General features: G+C 46.4%; 1 protein-coding gene across 2 annotated transcripts in view; it reads left to right on the top strand.

The window, feature by feature from the left end:
* Nucleotides 1-19845, top strand: part of plod2 (procollagen-lysine, 2-oxoglutarate 5-dioxygenase 2) — a 169556-nt gene that overhangs the window by 143854 nt on the left and 5857 nt on the right. For both annotated transcript variants that reach the window (XM_038815300.1, XM_038815301.1), the window contains 4 exons: nucleotides 2397-2462; nucleotides 4837-4941; nucleotides 5739-5885; nucleotides 9944-10069. In XM_038815300.1, coding sequence (XP_038671228.1) covers nucleotides 2397-2462; nucleotides 4837-4941; nucleotides 5739-5885; nucleotides 9944-10069 — 444 coding nt within the window. The remainder of the gene's footprint in view (nucleotides 1-2396; nucleotides 2463-4836; nucleotides 4942-5738; nucleotides 5886-9943; nucleotides 10070-19845) is intronic.

Genomic DNA, 19845 nt, shown 5'->3' with positions numbered 1-19845 from the left:
GCACAGGTGCAAGGCAGTACTGGACGACGAGCGCGCATGGCAGCAACATCAGCGGAAATTGCATGGATGCAATGTGAGCCGAGTGCGAGTGGGGAAAATGCACACGTGCGCAAAGGCACCGGCCAACCTGTATCAGGAGTTAGTGTATTGAATTTTAAGAGGGATTAAACCCCATTTGGCATTTGCTAAAATCATGGGCTGGATTGTCCGCCCCGCCGCGCCACATTTCTGCCTCGAACCTCTGGCAGGATTCCCCGTTACGCCGGCCGGTCAAAAGGATTTCTCATTGTGGGGCAGCCCAACGCCATCGGGGAACCCCCGGGCGCTGGCAAAACGGAGCATCCCTCAGGCGGAGAATCCGGCCCATGTTTCAGTAATGTGAATTTTTTCATTAATCGTTAGTCAGCAATCCCATGCAGTAGTGTTTTTCGGCAACTAATGTGCTGTGGTAAATATGAAGAGGTTTCATTTCCACAATCAATTTTGTTTGATAGGTGTTTGTCCGAAACAAAAGTTTAGTCATGAACTTGCACTTCATTTTCAGAACCATGTTTTGCCTTATTTCTCCCTTGGTCATTTGCGCTGGTTGTAATTTGCAGCAGTCCCTCTACAGCAACAGCAGGCTTGGCGTGATGTGGAGTGAAGCACAGGGAAGAAAAATAATGTGTTAATAACGAAAGGGTGGGGAAACCAGATGTGAAGCTGGAACATTAAAATTTGTGGGCTCCACGACCAATTAATTTGCTGTCCTGCGGGATCTTGCTGCGAGGGAGAGGAAATGGGAAAAATTGTGAAGTTTAAAAAGTAATTCAAATTAAAACGCTTCTGTTTCATGCTGCCCATTATCTTTTATGTGCGTACACGTATTGACACAGTATCTAAATCCTTTGGGTAATATGATCACGATGCACAAATATCAGCTTGCATTTGTGTAGCTGGAAGTGGTGCTACATATTAAAACTGAAGCAAAAATTGTCTGGTAAAAATCACGGGTATTTTTGAAGCCTGCCGACCCATCAACGATCAAGCACATGAGCAATTAAGATGCCCCTTGCCCTGGCGCCCACCCGTGTCATGTTGTCAAGAATGACGTGCTTTACTGAGCAAGCACCCATCCAAAGCCAATAAGCTCCTTTTTTTACATATGTATGTTGTATCCTGATGACATGATTGAGACCCAGCTGTAACTTAGTGCAGATCAGTGCCATGGATTCCCTCTCAGATCACTTCCGGACAAAAGAGAACTAGCCCCAGAGGAGGCTGAAGGAAAATGTGCTTCAGGTTAGGGTCAAGAAGAGCGCTGCTTCAACCCTCGCAAAGAAAGCCAAGGCCACCCCTACACCAGATTCTTCCCTCCACCATACCCCTCCCCTGCCCCAACACTGGATTTTCCGGAAGACAGGAGGCTGATTCCGCCGGATATCACGTGGCAGTGATGAGCGGCAGCTGCTTTCCAGCCGTTCTAGGAGTTAATGTTAGTGTGGACCAGGACTTAAAAGTAGTCCCCCGGGTCAGATTTCTGCAGCAGTGCATGGGTTTGCAACTCCCCTTGCCATCCACTCACTGTTAAAATGGCGGAACAAGTACCAAGTAAAAGTTCACCCTGCAGCAGCAGCCACCAGGAAAGGGAAGGTTAAGCCAAACCTGCTGTTTCCACTTGGTTCAGCACTCATCCCCACACCTTATTCTGCCATAGTTTGTTTCTCATAAACTCCAAATGATGGAATTACTCCTGATGGTTACTTCCTCCTCCTGCCATGCCCTCGCCTCCTCAACTTTTTGTACATGGTTACAATTTGTACTGTGATTATAAAGGGTTCATCCATCATAGAATCATCGAATTTGCAGTGCAGAAGGACGCCATTCGGCCCATTGAGTCTGCACCGGCCCTTGGAAAGAGCACCCATACCTCCACCCTATCCCCGTAACCCCCCCCCCCCTAACCTATTCCCCTAAGGGCAATTTAGCACGGCCTAACCTGCACATCTTTGGAGTGTGGGAGGAAACCGGAGCACACGGAGGAAACCCACGCAGACACTAGGAGAACGTGCAGACTCTGCACAGACAGTGACCCAAGCCGGGAATCTAATCTGGGAACCTGGAGTTGTGAAGCAACTGTGCTAACCAGTCTGCTACCGTGTTGCCCTTCTCTCCCCCCCCACCCCCACCCACCCCCGCGTGCTTCAGGTTGCTTTCCTCGAAGGTTGTGGTGAGCAATGGAGGTGTGAGCTCAACCTGGGTGTTAAATTGTGGACAGGTTCCTGAGGCGCACTAAGCAGTAACCTCTCAGGAGGGAATGTCGAAGGAAGAGCCGGCTGTGTATCTCTGCCGTCTCAAATGCCTGAACTGACATCAACGTTTATTTATTCCTGACTTTCACAATTTATGTTTTGCAGGATTGGAAGGAAAAGTACATTCATCCAAACTATTCCAATATATTCACAGGGAAGGTGGTTGAAGAGGTATGTCACGGTTTGCTGAGAGTAATCAAAGCACTGTCTGTTCAAACATTTTCTGTTCCTTACAGATCCCCTTATGGTTACCATTGAAAATTGTTCCAACTTTTCCATTTGCTTAGCCAGCGCTAGCTTACCCATATATATTAATGCACAAGACACAGAACCACCAAGTCCATCTCCAGGCGCACACTATAAAAGTTTTCCAATCAGACCGTCTAGTCCCCACAAGTGATATGCCTCCTATCTAAGCATAGCCAATCATTTCTTGTATCTTGCATTCAATGTCATCCTGCAGCCAAGACCCTGTGGCTGAAACTTTGCACTTCAGTGCTCCTATAGCACATGCCTGGTTTCCATATTGCAAAACTGCCCTCACACAGCCTAATTCAACACATCATAGAATTTACAGTGCAGAAGAAGGCTATTCAGCCCATCGAGTCTACACTGACCCATTAAAAGAAACCCCTTCTTAAGCCCCACCACTCCACCCTATCCCCATAAACCAGTAACCACACCTAACCTTTTGGACACTAAGGGGCAATTTAACAAGGCCAATCCACCTAACATACACATCTTTGGACTGTGGGAGGACCCGTAGACATGGGGAGAAAGTGCAAACTCCACACAGTCACCCAAGGCTGGAATTGAACCTAGGTCCCTGGAGCTGTGAGGCAGCAGTGCTAACCACTGTACAGAGTTTCATTGTTGGGACTACAATCTACAAGGTGAACTGCAGGATCTCATCAAGGATCCTTATGCAGCATCTTCCAAACACCCAGCCACTACCATCAGGAAGGACAAGGAGAGCAGAATCATGGCAACACCACCCGCCACCTGGAATTTGCCCTCCGACCCACTCAACATCCTGATTTGGAAATATATTTCCATTCGTTCACTGTCACAGGGTCAAAATCCTGGAACTCCCTTCCTTACAGTACTATCGGTGCACTTACGGCGTATCTACACCTCATTGACTACAGCAGTTCATGAAGATGGCTCACCACCACCTGCTCAAGAGCAATTAGGGATGATCAATGAATGCTGGCCAAGCCAAAGCCCACATCCCTGAATGAATTTATTTTTAAATCTGTGATTCCAAGGTGCAGCAGGAAAACGCAAGCTGAAGATCCCACTACATGCGTCCATTGTTTTTAGTATAACCCTGTGGCATATCTGAGATTTCTTAACTTTAACAGTTAAATATTTGGCAAGAAAATTATGGATGATGGGGGCAGGGATGTGGAAGTAAAGACTGTATGAAAATCCTGTACAGTATGTCAGTTGTACAATGCCATAGATTGTAAAGTCACAAAATGTAATTGTCCTCTCACATCATACATCACACCACTGTGCTTACGATCTACACTGGTTTCCTTTTTAAAAAATTCATTTATAGGAGTGGGCGTCGCTGGTTAGGCCAGTATTTATTGCCCATCCCTAGTTGCCCTTCAGAAGGTGGTGATGAGTTGCCTTCTTGAACCGCTGCAATCCTTGAGGTTTACGTACCCCCACTGTGCTGTTTGGGAGGGCGTGTCAGGATTTTGTCCCAGTGACAGTGAAGGAACGGCAATATATTTCCAAGTCAGGGTGGTGAGTGCCTTGGAGCGGAACCTCCAGGTGGTGGGGGTTCCCAGATACCAGCTGCTCTTGTCCTTCTAGATGGTAGTGGTCCTGGGTTTGGGAGGTGCTGTCTAAGGAATCGTGGTGAGTTACTGCAGTGCATATCTTGTAGATGGTACACAAGGCTGCCACTGTTCATTGGTGGTGAAGGGTTTGACTGTTTGTGGAAGGAGGAGCAATCAAGCAGGCTGCTTTGTACAGAATGGTGTCAAGCTTCTTGAGTGTGTTGGAGCTGCACTCATCCAGGTAAGTGGAGAGAATTCCATTTCACTCCTGACTTGTGCCTTGTAGATGGTAGACAGGCTATGATGGGTCAGGAGGTGAGTTACTTGCCGTGGGACTCCTAGCCTTTGACCTACCCTGATAGCCACAGTATTAATGTCGCTAGTCCAGTTCAGTTTCTGATCATTGGTAACCCCCACGATGTTGATTGTAAGGGAATCAGCGATGGTAATTCCATTGAATGTCAAGGGACAATGGTTAGATCCCCTCTTGTAGGAGAGGGTCATTGCCTGACACTTGTGTGGCGCAAATGTAATGTGTCACTTGTAGCAAAGGAAACTATTTTTAAAGAATCTCCATATATAAAAATGACACGTGATCTTCAGGAAGCTTATGCAATAAATTGCTCTGGATGGTCTGATTGTAAACTGTTACCTGCCTCACCATGTTATTTTCAGTGGGGTTTTGTTTTGCAACCTGTATCTCCACTCCAGTTTTTTAATGCAGACTTTGTTTCTCCTTTTCTATTTGGCAGCCATGCCCAGATGTCTTCTGGTTCCCCATATTTTCAGAGACCACCTGTGATGAGCTTGTGGAGGAAGTAGAGCACTATGGTGTTTGGTCGGGTGGAAAGAGTGAGGTGAAGCCTTGGATTGGCGTGCATTACTTTAATAGGCTATTCTGTCTTCCTCTGTCGGCCATTTTAGTCACGTATTAAAAAATTAGGGATCCAAGTTGACTGGCTTTGCTCCTAGTCTCAAGTTTCGTTATTGTTTAATCCTTTTGTTATTCCCCTCTACGCCCTTGCATCTTGCTCATTTTACAGTGCAGTCACTAGTTCATATGAGCTCAGTATATAAAGCTTTCCTTAATTCAGCTGTCTGCCACTCTGCATCGCCCTCCACCATAAGCCTATCTCTTTAACTGTACTTGTTTATTAGTCCCAGTATCTCCTAACGTGGCTGTAAAATTTTGTTCACTCTTTAAAGTGACGTGGGCTGTTGCAGTACATTAAAGGTGCCACATGAATGCATCATGATGGTTAAAAGAGAAAGCAAGGGCAGCACGGTGGCGCAGTGGGTTAGCACTGCTGGCTCACGCGCCGAGGTCCCAGGTTCGATTCTGGGTCACTGTCCGTGTGGAGTTTGCACATTCTCCCCGGGTTTGCGTGGGTTTCGCCCCACAACCCAAAAGATGTGTAGGCTAGGTGGATTGACCACGCTAAAATTGCCCCTTAATTGGAAAAAATGAATTGGCTACTCTAAATTTATTATAAAAAAAGAGGGAACAAGACTACTCGCAAAACTGAGGATTTTTTTTAGCTGAATTTAGTCAAGAATGTGGAGATCGTTGGCACATTTGCTTTCTGTGTCCCTGTCTTTTAGCTTCTCTGAACCTGAAAAATCTCAGCCCACTAACTCATCCCTTCCGTTTTAGGATAAGCGGTTGGTTGGTGGATATGAAAATGTTCCGACTGACGACATTCACATGGCCCAGGTGGGGCTGGATCAGGTGTGGCTGCATTTCATTCGGGAGTACATTGGACCAGTGGCACTAAAGCTTTTCTCTGGTTATCACACCAAGGTATGGTCGTCCATCACAAGTGTTTAATGTTGAAAAAGGAAGTGCAAAATGTACCTTTTGCCAAGGCCTAGATTTTGCTCATCAGTAAAACAAAAATGAAACCACCCTCTGTGTCGCAATGGAATGAACTTACGAGAAAAGTCGATTTAAGCTAAAACTTTCTCTTATTTGTCATGCTCTAGAGTGTAGCAACTTGACAACTTACTACTATTCAGTTTGTGGTATTCCTGGTGTTAATTTATATTTGACAGGTACGGTGCCACTTATTATGTCACCGGTAAGCTATTGTCATTGAGGTATTGTCACATCTAACCGATATTAGTGCGCATTCACACATTCCAACATAGTTTAGCGAGCTGGGATAGTGGAATCTAGAATGACTGATCACAATCAAAATCTGATTTTCAAAACCACAGATATGCAATTGTTTAATTAATGGCATTTGATTGCAGCAATCTTTATTGGCTGATGCCATTGTTCAAAGCCTATCCCTCTGTTACAATTGTGTTAATCCACAGGCATTACCATGGCGAAATTCTCTGTTTGGGAGACATGGGGCACGTTCTCCCCAAAGGGAACAAAGTCCCTTACCGAGCACGTTTAGCCGCGTGTTTCCCGGCACTGGCACATGGCTATTCAATGCAACTCGCGTTGAATAAGGAGCCTGAACTGGGAATGCATGGCCAAGGCTGCACATAGCCCCGTTTTGTACAGTGGGGAGCTCCGTTGTAGCAAGAGATCAGGACGCCATTTTTAAATAGCTTCCCAATCGCTGAGGCTCACGAAACAATCTCCAACTTCCACACTCCCCCCTCCCCCCAGCCCAAATGCAATATGGAAGGGTCACAGTACCCCCCCAACCCCTGCAAAACCCATGCCAGGCAAACCTGGCCCGATCGCACGTGCAAACAAATACCAATCTGGCAACCCGGCGGTGCCAGGCACCACCCTGCCCAAAGGGCATGTAGCTGGGGGCCTCTGATCCTCTTGGAGACCCCCACGAGTGCAGATCCGTCTGATCCGCGTTTGATCGGATCAGTGCTGAATTGCGCGCGTCCGGGTTCTCTGAGGCAAGGGGTTGAATCCCAGAACCTCGGGTACCTCGGGAATCTGCACATTAGAGTGAGACTTACTGCCTCGCTCGAATATGCAGATTTGCTAAAAAGTGATTCCACCCATTGTAGGCGGGATTCACATCACAACTTCCCGTGAGATTGTGTTGAATCTCGCGAGGCGGGTAGACCCTGGCAGTGGAGGCGTAAGGTGCTCTTTCCAAGGGCCGGTGCAGACCCGATGGGTGAAATGGCCTCCTTCTAATCTGTAAATTCTATGATTCTATGCTAATAGGCCAGCACTCTGCTGACATGACTTCCGAGCAATTCCCAGGCCAGTGGGCATTCTAACCACTGGGGCAGGTGTTAGTGCCAAAGAGCCTGGCAGCCTGAGCTGCTTTTCAGTGCTCCACTCACCACTCACTCACTGCAGCCACCAAGGTGGCTCGGAGGAGACTTGTCCCCCGAGGTCGGGACACATAGCTCTACAGCAGTGAGGAGCAGAGGGACACCCTCTTCCCCAGTGTGGGCACAGACTCGAGCCTGCCCTCCTGAACGCCACCTGGGAGGGGCAGTGTCAGGAAGAGACGCTGGTGATCTGGAGGAGTGGGGTCACTGGTGAGTCTTCTGCCTTGAGAGGGGCAGAGAACCAGGAAGCGTTCCCTAGGCCATGGTGCAGGTGTCCTCTGGTTGGGGTGATCTCTGCTGATCTCTACTTCCTCTGCAATGGGGCAGCGCTTCTGGGGAGTGCCAACACGTGGTGGGCTCCTAATTGAGCTTGGCTCTTGACGAATCAGCTGGGGTATAAGGGTGTCCAGAGGGGCGCCCTTGGTCACGTTTGCGGCCTCGTGAGCCAGAGAATTTCACCATACATCAATGGATCCTGATGATCACAAAATGACTGCCCTGCTAAGCAATGCATTTATCATCAGCTACTCAGCCTTTCCTTCCCACTACACTCCCCACTGTCCTCACCAGGTTCTCCTACCCAAAAGGCCACTAAGAATAATTATTCTTCTGTGAGAAATACTTCTCAGTTACACATTCTAACTCCTGTCATTCTTCTGTGGAGCTGACTGTTAAACAGGCGAGTGGAACATTCATGGGGATAGATTGGTCCAGCTGACTAGTTAGTGTGCTGGGGAACACTGAGGAGAGTTAGTCGGGGTACCTAGGGTATTAATCAATTAATTAATTAGTATTCGTTGGGGCTATTCACTACATAGAAAACACGCTATTCAGTTACAGTAATCTATCAAAGGAGTGAAGCTAGCTAGTCTCTGTATTGCTGCAAATTCTGGATTGCTTTCATTTAAGTTTATGATAGCACAGTCATATATTGCACGCTTGATCTAAACACGAACCAGGTCCCTGATTGAAGACTGCAAGTTTGCCATTGTACACTTAGAAGGGGTAAAGGACAAAGTGGGTTGCAAATACTCAAAGGGAGTGCAAGCAGGTGAAGGTAATATCTATGCCAATCAGTAACTTTCTATTATTCTTTCATGGGATATGGATGTCACTGGCATTTGTTGTGTTTTCCAAAATGTTCTTGAACCGGTCAATTTCAGAGGACAGTTAAGAGTCAACCACATTGTTCTGGGTCTGGAGCACCATGTGGGTCATGCCAGATGAGGATGGCAGATTTATTTTCTTGAAGCGCGTTAGTGAATGACTATCAGTGATGGATTCACGGTAGCCTCATTATATTTCAGATTTATTAATTGAATTTAAATTCCCCCAGCTGCCATATTGGGATTCGATCCCATGTCCCCAGACAATAAGCCTGAGTCTCTGGATTACGAGTCCAGTTATATTGCTGCTACACCATCTCGGATACTTTTTCTGGAATGTAGCGGTACAGTGGTTCACCCTGCCTCACAGTGTCAGGGACCCGAATTCGCTTACGACCTTGGGTGACTGTTTCCGAGGAGTTTGCACCTTCTCTCCATATCTGCTTGGAGTTCCTCCGGCTGTTCCGGTTTCCTCCAAAATGTCCAACGATGTGCAGGTTGGTTGGATTGGCCATGCTGGAATTGCCCCTTAGTGTCTAAAGGTTTAGGTGTCATTATGGGGATAGGGCCTGGGAGGGGGCCTAGGTAGGGTACTGTTTCAGAGGGTCAGTTCAGACGCGATGGGCTGAATGGCCTCCTTCTGCACTGTAGCGATTCAATAAAATCTTGCTGATATGAACGGAGATTTAAATGGCTCAGCGGCCCCACCATTGTGGGGGGGGGGGGGGGGGGGGTGAAATTACAGCCGTGAAGTGATGTAAAAAAGTCAGGTGATTTCCTTATGAGCCCCTAATTTAAACCGTACGAGGAGGCAGTGGAACAGTAGCCATGTTAATGATAGGCATTTTTCTAGAGGAAGGGAAAGAAAGTTACAGGGGGCTATTAGCTGCAAATGCTCTCGAGCTACAAGAGAAACATGGAAACACAGAAGCCAGAAACACTTCAAACAACATTTTTTGGTAAGGAAGCCTTTTACTGATGCGATTGGTGGTGCCAATCTTGGTTACCTGCAACTAATCATTCTTTATTACTGGAACTGACTACTGGAACTGACTAAAGTGTTTCCACATGTTTATTAATATGGTCCTCAACAAACATTTTGCTGAGCAAAGATTGTCAACAGACTTTTAGACAAATTTGACTTAATAGGAGACAGGCTAGCAACAACCTAACAAAGATGTACAATTGGCTGGACCCTCCAGTTGGTTATTATAATGTCTGAACCAATGCATGTTTTTAATTATAGATTCTGTTTAAAATAGGGCTCATCAGTAAACCTAGGCCACAGTTTTAATGTTTAACTCACAAACTCGGGCGTTTTGATAGTCTTTTGAAATGCATTTTCAGCAAGCTAGAGGTTTAAAAATAGACAATTTTATTTGGGCCCAACTAATGACTGAAAGGCAATTAATGAGTGCACCAAAGTCCCACCGTCATAAAAACGATGAAGCAACTCACTGGTTTTCAACATTGTTTGTTTATTTCTTTCCAGGGTTTTGCCATGCTGAACTTTGTTGTAAAGTATACACCAGAAAGACAGGCTTATCTAAGACCTCATCACGACTCCTCTACGTTCACTATAAATATCGCCTTAAATAATAAAGGAATAGATTATCAGGTGGGTTAGATATGTTCCTTGTGTTATTTTATTGTTACTAAGTCAGCTCTTCTCACTTGAGTCTTCAGTAAAGTTCTTGCATTTAAATAATTTAGGTTTCTGCTTTCATCTTGTCTACTTTCTAGTTGGAAAAGATCAGAGTAGGAATTGAGTTAATTTTTTTTTAGCTGAATCTTTAACATTGTTCTTCCTTGAAAGAGATCTGGAAATAGTGCTCATGCAACGTTCACGAACCTAGGCTTTTCTCTACCTCTCTTGACTCGTCCACCCTCACTAGTTCCCCACAATCTCCCCAGAAAATCTGGGCCTAAAGTTTTAGGATGGCGGGGGTTCATTCGGAACTCATCACCACCAACTGCAGAAGCCCCAATGCCATATTACGCTCTAATGAGCATTTGTTGGCATTCAGCGGAACATAACGCCCCTCACTCGGGAAGGAGTTCCACCCTTGGAGAGCTGTCTACCAAACAGACAGGCCGGCAGTTCTCCAGCCCGTCCAGCAGCAGAGCCAGCAGTGGCCAGAGGAGGCAACGCACAAAGCTTTCTGAGCATGAGTCCCAGGATCTGGAGGTCAGGTAAGTGGCAGGGGTCCCAGGGCAGCGAGGGTAGGGAGTGCCAGGGGGAGAATTGGAATTTTCGGTGTTAGGCTAGGGTGTGTTGTGGTAGGGGGAGGTCCAGAGGTCACTGGGCCTTAACGAGAGGATGCCCCCAGTCAGAACAGGGCACCTGATGGAGGCACCCCCTTCCCGTCTGAGTTGTAACTATCTTTATCTCTACGATATCCCCCATGCAATGTCATCCGCCCACCAGCTTAAAAGCTGAGACTGGGTGGGAGGTGGCCCTTAAGTGGAGCAAGGACGGTCTTCCCATCAAAAGTCCTTCCCGCCCCAGGGTATAATTACTGTAAGGTCGAGGCGGACAGGGAACTAGAGAGATTCCCATCTCTGCAATTTCACCCCCACCCCACCACTTCAGAACCCAGCAGTGTGGGAGCATACATTTCTGACCCTGGGGTGGATATGTCCTCCAAAATTTGTGCCACTAAACCTCCCTCACCATGTGCTCCCGCCATCCTCATTTCCTAGGGACAGATTCTTCAGGGCAGTGTACACCTGCCATTACATGAACTTTATGGTAAGAAGTCTTACAACACCAGGTTAAAGTCCAACAGGTTTGTTTCAAACACGAGCTTTCGGAGCACGGCTCCTTCTTCAGGTGAATGGAAAGGCTTGTTCCAGAAATGTTTATATAGACACAGTCAGAGATGCCCGGAATGCGAGCACCTGCAGGCAATCAAATCATCAAAGATGCAGAGAGAGAGGTAACTCCAGGTTAAAGAGGTGTGAATTGTCCCAAGCCAGTTCAGTCGGTAGGCCTCTGCAAGTCCAGGCTTGTTGGTGGGGGCCGAATGTAATGCGACATGAATCCCAGATCCCGGTTGAGTCCGCATTCATGCGTGCGGAACTTAGCTATAAGTTTTTGCTCAGCAATTTTGCGTTGTCGCGTCTCCTGAAGGCCTCCTTATAGAATGCTGACCCGGAGATCAGAGGCTGAATGTCCTTGACTGCTGAAGTGTTCCCCAACTGGAAGGGAACAGTCCTGCCTGTTGATAGTCGCACGATGCCCGTTTATTCGTTGTCGCAGTGTCTGCATGGTCTCGCCAATGTACCACGCTTCGGGACATCCTTTCCTGCAGCGTATGAGGTAGACTACATTGGTCGAGTCGCACGAGTATGCGCCGCGTACCTGGTGGGTGGTGTTTCCCCGTGTAATGGTGGTGTCCATGTCGATGATCTGGCATGTCTTGCAGAGATTACCCTGGCAGGGTTTTGTGGTGTTGTGGTTGCTGTTCTGAAGGCTGGGTAATTTGCTGCAAACAATGGTTTGTTTGAGGTTGCGCGGTTGTTTGAAGGCCAGTAGTGGGGGTGTGGGGATGACCTTGGCAAGATGTCCATCCTCGCTGATGATGTGTTGGAGGCTGCGAAGAAGATGTCGTAGTTTCTCCGCCCCAGGAAAGTACTGGACGACGAAGGGTACTCTGTCAGTGGTGTCCCGTGTTTGTCTTCTGAGGAGGTCGGTGCGGTTTTTTGCTGTGGCGCGGTGGAACTGTTGATCAATGAGTCGAGCGCCATATCCCGTTCGTACGAGGGCATCTTTCAGCATCTGTAGGTGTCTGTTGCGCTCCTTGTCTGAGCAGATCCTGTGTATACGGAGGGCTTGTCCATAGGGGATGGCTTCTTTAATGTGTTTCGGGTGAAAGCTGGAGAAAGTTTGAACAGGACTTCCTCACCACACAGGACTTTCAACCGATGCTATACACCAGATACATCGATGACATTTTTTTCCTTTGGACCCACGGCGAGACATCACTGAAACGACTACACGATGACATCAATAAGTTCCATCCCACCATCAAACTCACCATGGACTATTCTCCAAATTCAGTTCCATTCTTGGACACACTCGTCTCCATCAAGGACGGTCACCTCAGCACCTCGCTTTACCGCAAGCCCACAAATAATCTCACGATGCTCCACTTCTCCAGCTTTCACCCGAAACACATTAAAGAAGCCATCCCCTATGGACAAGCCCTCCGTATACACAGGATCTGCTCAGACAAGGAGGAGCGCAACAGACACCTACAGATGCTGAAAGATGCCCTCGTACGAACGGAATATGGCGCTCGACTCATTGATCGACAGTTCCACCGCGCCACAGCAAAAAACCGCACCGACCTCCTCAGAAGACAAACACGGGACACCACTGACAGAGTACCCTTCGTCGTCCAGTACTTTCCTGGGGCAGAGAAACTACGACATCTTCTTCGCAGCCTCCAACACATCATCAGCGAGGATGGACATCTTGCCAAGGTCATCCCCACACCCCCACTACTGGCCTTCAAACAACCGCGCAACCTCAAACAAACCATTGTTTGCAGCAAATTACCCAGCCTTCAGAACAGCAACCACAACACCACAAAACCCTGCCAGGGTAATCTCTGCAAGACATGCCAGATCATCGACATGGACACCACCATTACACGGGGAAACACCACCCACCAGGTACGCGGCGCATACTCGTGCGACTCGACCAATGTAGTCTACCTCATACGCTGCAGGAAAGGATGTCCCGAAGCGTGGTACATTGGCGAGACCATGCAGACACTGCGACAACGAATAAACGGGCATCGTGCGACTATCAACAGGCAGGACTGTTCCCTTCCAGTTGGGGAACACTTCAGCAGTCAAGGACATTCAGCCTCTGATCTCCGGGTCAGCATTCTACAAGGAGGCCTTCAGGAGACGCGACAACGCAAAATTGCTGAGCAAAAACTTATAGCTAAGTTCCGCACGCATGAATGCGGACTCAACCGGGATCTGGGATTCATGTCGCATTACATTCGGCCCCCACCAACAAGCCTGGACTTGCAGAGGCCTACCGACTGAACTGGCTTGGGACAATTCACACCTCTTTAACCTGGAGTTACCTCTCTCTCTGCATCTTTGATGATTTGATTGCCTGCAGGTGCTCGCATTCCAGGCATCTCTGACTGTGTCTATATAAACATTTCTGGAACAAGCCTTTCCATTCACCTGAAGAAGGAGCCGTGCTCCGAAAGCTCGTGTTTGAAACAAACCTGTTGGACTTTAACCTGGTGTTGTAAGACTTCTTACTGTGCTCACCCCAGTCCAACGCCGGCATCTCCACATCATGAACTTTATGGAAATAGGAGCACTATTGCATCTTTCACATTTCCCAGCATTGTATTGGATAAATGCTGGGTATAAAGGCAAATACTCCTTGATTCAACAGCAGGGAGAGAGAGTGTCATTTCTTTGCAACTAGGAGCTCTCTGTGCTCCCAGAACCAAAACCTACAATGTCGAAACCTCCCTCCTAAATGAGATTTCCCAATAGAAGCCAGTCCTTCCTTCAATATGCTAATGACACCAAAGACAGAAGATTGGCTGGGAACAAGGGCACATGGAAGGCAAAAACGTTAGACCTCTGACTCCAACTTACCACTAGTCAACTGTGAGGTACGAGGCAGAAAACCGCCATGTTAAGTCATTGTGGGGCAGCAACCCCAACATGGCGAACAAAAAGCTGAGTGATTTTGCTGAATCACGACAACATAGGTTTTCTGACAGTGCTCAGATCAGGTTGCAATTTGAATAGTACCTTCAGCTTCAGCGCAGCAAAACATTTAAACTTGAGAATGACGCAGAATCTGAATTGGAACATAAATATAAGCTGATGAAAGGCACGCTTAAGACAAATGGTTGGAGTACGTCTACATACAAAGAGTGGTTAATATCTTAAATAGTTTGAAAGGTAAAATAGTAAAATCAAAAGCTATGTATCCTTTCAAGAGGGCAATAGATGATGTATGTGATGAGGATGACCTGTACCCATGGAAAGATGAGCTTCTATCCCCTATACCTCTAGGTGATTATCTTTATAGATGTGGATAATCTATTCTTTATAGGTTATTTGCAGACACCAAAATACATTGACATAATAAAGATGATTGTATTTTGACTTATAGCTATGTAGAGCCTTATAGGTGCTGTTGGTTCCTACAGGTGTGTAAGAAGCATCTGAGGATATGCTTGTATATCTACAAATCACAGGGCAGCACGGTGGTGCAGTGGGTTAGCACTGTGGTCTCACGGCGCCGAGGTCCCAGGTTCAATCCCGGCTCTGGGTCACTGTCAGTGTGGAGTTTGCACATTGTTATGGGCCAAGGCTTAGAGAACCCCAAAATGTATCATGGAGTTCACCTGATGCACACTTTTAATATATTGTGGTATGGGGGAGCACATTGCCCATTCTACAAGTATGGTACAGCAAAAAGTGGAAAAGTATTTTTTTAAAGCAAAACAATGTTTGTTCTATGAACTCAAGTTAACCTTTTTAAAACATACAGTGAACATCTTAGCAACCATCAATTCAAATATAACTCCCAAATAATACAACACTACGTAATCCTTAAGCTGTCCTTTTAACATCCAGAAGACTGTAAAAAAAAATCCTTTAAACAGAAGCACATCAGGTTTACATTCACTACAGAGAACATTTATCATTTTGAAATCAGCAAATGATCAAGAGATAGTCTTTTCATGGCAGAGAGAACAGCAGTACACCTGCTTTGTCTGGCTTCAGCTCCAGGGGCTCAGTTTAACAAACCTGTTGGACTTTAACTCAGCTAAATTGCTGGCTTTTAAAGCAGACCAAGCAGGCCAGCAGCACGGTTCGATTCCCGTACCAGCCTCCCCGGACAAGCGCCGGAATGTGGCGACTAAGGGCTTTTCACAGTAACTTCATTGAAGCCTACTCGTGACAATAAGCGATTTTCATTTCATATGGGGCTGTTTAGCTCACTGGGCTAATCACTGGCTTTGAAGGCAGACCAAGGTAAGCTGGCAGCACGGTTCGATTCCCGTAACAGCCTCCCTGAACAGGCGCCGGAATGTGGCGACTAGGGACTTTTCACAGTAACTTCATTTGAAGCCTACTCGTGACAATAAGCAATTTTCATTTTTTTTCATTTTCAACACTGAAAACGAAACCAAAAAGACAGATACACCCAAGCTTTTCTCAAAGTGAAACTAAAAAGCCGAGCCAGAGCTCGGCTCCACCCACACTTTGACATCACTGCAGTAACATGAGCAGCCCAAAACCTACAATATCATGATGATGAATGCAAAGGGAGGATTTGATATTGTAGGTTTTGGTTCTGGGAGCACAGAGGACCCCGAGTTGCAAACAAATGACACTCTCTCTCCCTGCTATCGAATCAAGGAGTATTTGCCTTTGTACCCAGCATGCTCGGGGAGTAGACAGTCATTTCTGTGGTCCAAAATGAGACGCTCGAATGGTATGTTGCCTCCTGGGTGCACGGGTCAGGGATGTCTCAGATCGGCTGCAGGACATACTGTAAGGGGAGGGTGAACAGCCAGTTGTCGTGGTGCATATACCGATACCGGTAAAAAATGGGATGAGGTCCTACAATCAGAATTTAGGGAGTTAGGAGATAGGTTAAAAAGTAGGACCTCAAAGGTATTAATCTCAGGATTGCTACCAGTGCCATGAGACAGTCAGAGTAGCAATTCAAGAATAGTCAGAATGAATACGTGGCTTGAGAGATGGTGCAGGAGGGAGGGGTGCAGATCTTTGGGACATTGGAACCGGTTCTGGGGGCGGTGGGACCATTACAAATTCAATGGTCTACACATGGGCAGGATACCTAGGATAGCTTTTAGTAACACTGTTGGGGAGGTTTTAAACAAATGTGGCAGGGGGGATGGGAACTAGATTAGGAAGTTAGAGGTCAGTAACGAGGCAGCCAGTAAGGAACTAGATAATAAACTCATTGTGACTAAGGGGAAGAGTAGACATGGAAGAGATAATGAACACAAAGGGACAGGTGGTCTGAGGTGCATTTGTTTTAATGCGAGAAGTGTAGCAGGTAAGGCAGATGAATTTAGGGCTTGGATTAGTACCTGGGAATATGACGTTATTGGTATTACTGAGACTTGGTTGAGGGAAGGACAAGATTGGCAACTAAATATCCCATGGTATAGATGCTTCAGGAGAGATGGAGAGGGAGGTAAAAGGGGTGGAGGAGTTGCATTACTGGTCAGAGATGATATCACAGCTGTGATTAAAGAGGGCACTATGGAGGATTCGAGCACTGAGGCAATATGGGTAGAGCTAAGAAATAGGAAGGCTGCAGTAACATTGTTGGGACTTTACTACAGACCTCCCAAAAGCGAGCATGAAGTAGAGGTACAAAAATGTACACAGATAATAGAACATTGAATGGGACTCGTGTAGTGTTGGAGGCGTAGATGGAGCAGAATTTGTAAGGAGCATCCAGGAGAGTTTTTTAGAGCAGTATGTAAATAGTCCAACTCAGGAAGGGGCCATACTGGACCTGGTATTGGGGAATGATCCCGGCCAGGTGGTTGAAGTTTCAGTCGGTGATTACTTTGGGAATAGCGATCACAATTCCGTAAGTTTTATAATACTCATGGACAAAGACGAGCGTGGCCCTAAAGGAAGAGTGCTAAATTGGGGAAAGGCCAAAATTAGGCATGAGCTAGGGAATGTGGATTGGGAGCAGCTATTTAAGGGTAAATCCACATTTGAAATGTGGGAGTCTTAAGGAAAGGTTGATTAGTGCAGGAGAGACATGTCTCGGTGAAAATGAGGGATAGAAATGGCAAGATTAGGGAACCATGGATGACGGGGGGAATTGTGAGACTAGCTAAGATGAAAAAGGAAGCATGCATAAGATCTAGGCGACTTAAAACTGATGAAGCTTTGGAGGAATATTGGGAAAGTAGGACAAATCTCAAACGCGCAATAAAGAGGGCTAAAAGGGGTCATGAAATATCTTTTGCAAACAATGTTAAGGAAAATCCCAAAGCCTTTTATTCGTATGCAAGGAGCAAGAGGGTAACTAGAGAAAGGATTGGCCCACTCAAAGACAAAGAAGGGAATTTATGTGTGGAGTCAGAGGAAATGGGTGAAATTCTTTGAGTACTTTGCATCGATATTCACCAAGAAGAGGGACATGACAGATGTTGAGGTTAGGGATGGATGTTTAAATACTCTAGGTCAAGTCGGCATAAGGAAGGGGGAAGTTTTGGGTATTCTAAAAGGCATTAAGGTGGACAAGTCCCCAGGTCCAGATGGGATTTGTCCCAGGTTCCTGAGAGAAGCGAGGGATGAAATAGCTGGGGCCTTAACAGATACCTTTGCAGCATCCTTGAGCACAGGCGAGGTCCCGGAGGACTGGAAAATTGCTAATGTTGTCCCTTTGTTTAAGAAGGGTAGCAGGGATAATCCAGGGAATTATAGACCTGTGAGCTTGACGTCAGTGGTAGGCAAACTGTTGGAGAAGATACTGAGGGATAGGATCTATTCACATTCGGCAGAAAATAGACTTATCAGTGATAGGCAGCATGGTTTTGTGCAGGGAAGGTCATGTCTTACAAACCTAATAGAATTCTTTGAGGAAGTGACAAAATTAATTGATGAGGGAAGGGCTGTAGATGTCATATACATGGATTTCAGTAAGGCGTTTGATAAGGTTCCCGATGGTAGGCTGATGGAGAAAGTGAAGACGCATGGGGTTCAGGTTGTACTAGCTAGATGTATAAAGAACTGGCTGGGCAACAGGAGACAGAGAGTAGTGGCGGAAGGGAGTGTCTCAAAATGGAGAAGGGTGACTAGTGGTGTTCCACAGGGATCTGTGCTCGGACCACTGTTGTTTGTGATATACATAAATGATCTGGACAAAGATATAGGTTGTCTGATTAGCAAGTTTGCAGATGATACTAAGATTGGTGGAGTTGTAGATAGTGAGGGGGGACTGTCAGAGAATGCAGCAAAATATAGATAGATTGGAAAGTTGGGCAGAGAAATGGCAGATGGAGTTCAATCCAAGCAAATGCGAGGTGATGCATTTTGGAAGATCCAATTCAAGAGCAGACTATATGGTCAATGGAAGAGTCCTGGGGAAAATTGATGTACAGAGAGATCTGGGAGTTCAGGTCCATAGTACCCTGAAGGTGGCAACGCAAGTCGATAGAGTGGCCAAGAAAGCATACAGCATGCTTGCCTTCATCAGACGGGGTATTGAGTACAAGAGTCGGCAGGTCATGTTACAGTTGTATATGACTTTGGTTAGGCCACATTTGGAATACTGCGTGCAGTTCTGGTCGCCACATTACCAGAAGGATGTGGATGCTTTAGAGAGGGTGCAGAGGAGGTTCACCAGGATGTTGCCTGGTATGGAGGGTGCTAGCTACGAAGAAAGGTTGAGTAGATTAGGATTGTTTTCGTTGGAAAGACCGAGGTTGAGGGGGGCCTGATTGAGGTCTACAAAATTATGAGAGGTATGGACAGGGTGGATAGCAACAAGCTTTTTCCAAGAGTGGGGGTGTCAATTACAAGGGGTCACGATTTCAAGGTGAGAGGGGGAAAGTTTAAGGGAGATGTGCGTGGAAAGTTTTTTACGCAGAGGGTGGTGGGTGCCTGGAACACTTTGCCTGCGGAGGTGGTAGAGGCAGGCACGATAGCAAAATTTAAGATGCATCTAGACAGATATATGAACGGGTGGGGAACAGAGGGAAGTAGATCCTTGGAAAATAGGCGACAGGTTTAGATAAAGGATCTGGATCGGCACAGGCTGGAAGGGCCGAAGGTCCTGTTCCTGTGCTGTAATTTTCTTTGTTCTTTTGTTCTTTGTTCAGCCAAACGTTTCTTAAAGCGACATTCTCATTACAACATTCTTCCCATGTTTGCATGGGTTTCGCCCCCACAAAAATGTGCAAGCTAGGTGGATTGGCTACACTAAATTGCCCCCTAACTGGGTACTCTAAATTTTAAAATATATATCTTCAGATCACTTTATAGCTTCTAAGTGATAACTCAGAGGGTATCATTGCATTACACATCTATAGCCAATTGCAGATGCCATAGTCTCTCTGCATCGTGTAACAATTCAAAAGGAACCTCGAGCATTACTTTTCGAGTCTCTATTTAAGATTGGAGCTGAATGTGCTTACAGAGTCTAGCCTCTATTTTCTAATCGTGTTATTTAAGTCTGGCATTAACCTTTTGAAAAGTCCTCGCTCTCCCAATGCAGACTGCAAAAGCAGAAAGTTGACATGTAAATGCCATTCTCCTGAAGTTTAATTCCAAAAGTTCCTAAAAAAAAGGGATCATCCTACTGTACCAACAATAACCTGAAGGCACTTACTT

Source organism: Scyliorhinus canicula, chromosome 13 (assembly GCF_902713615.1).
Source record: "Scyliorhinus canicula chromosome 13, sScyCan1.1, whole genome shotgun sequence".
Taxonomy (NCBI): Eukaryota; Metazoa; Chordata; class Chondrichthyes; order Carcharhiniformes; family Scyliorhinidae; genus Scyliorhinus; species Scyliorhinus canicula.
Note: the sequence above shows the minus strand (reverse complement) of the source record. Positions and strands in the feature narration are given on the sequence as shown.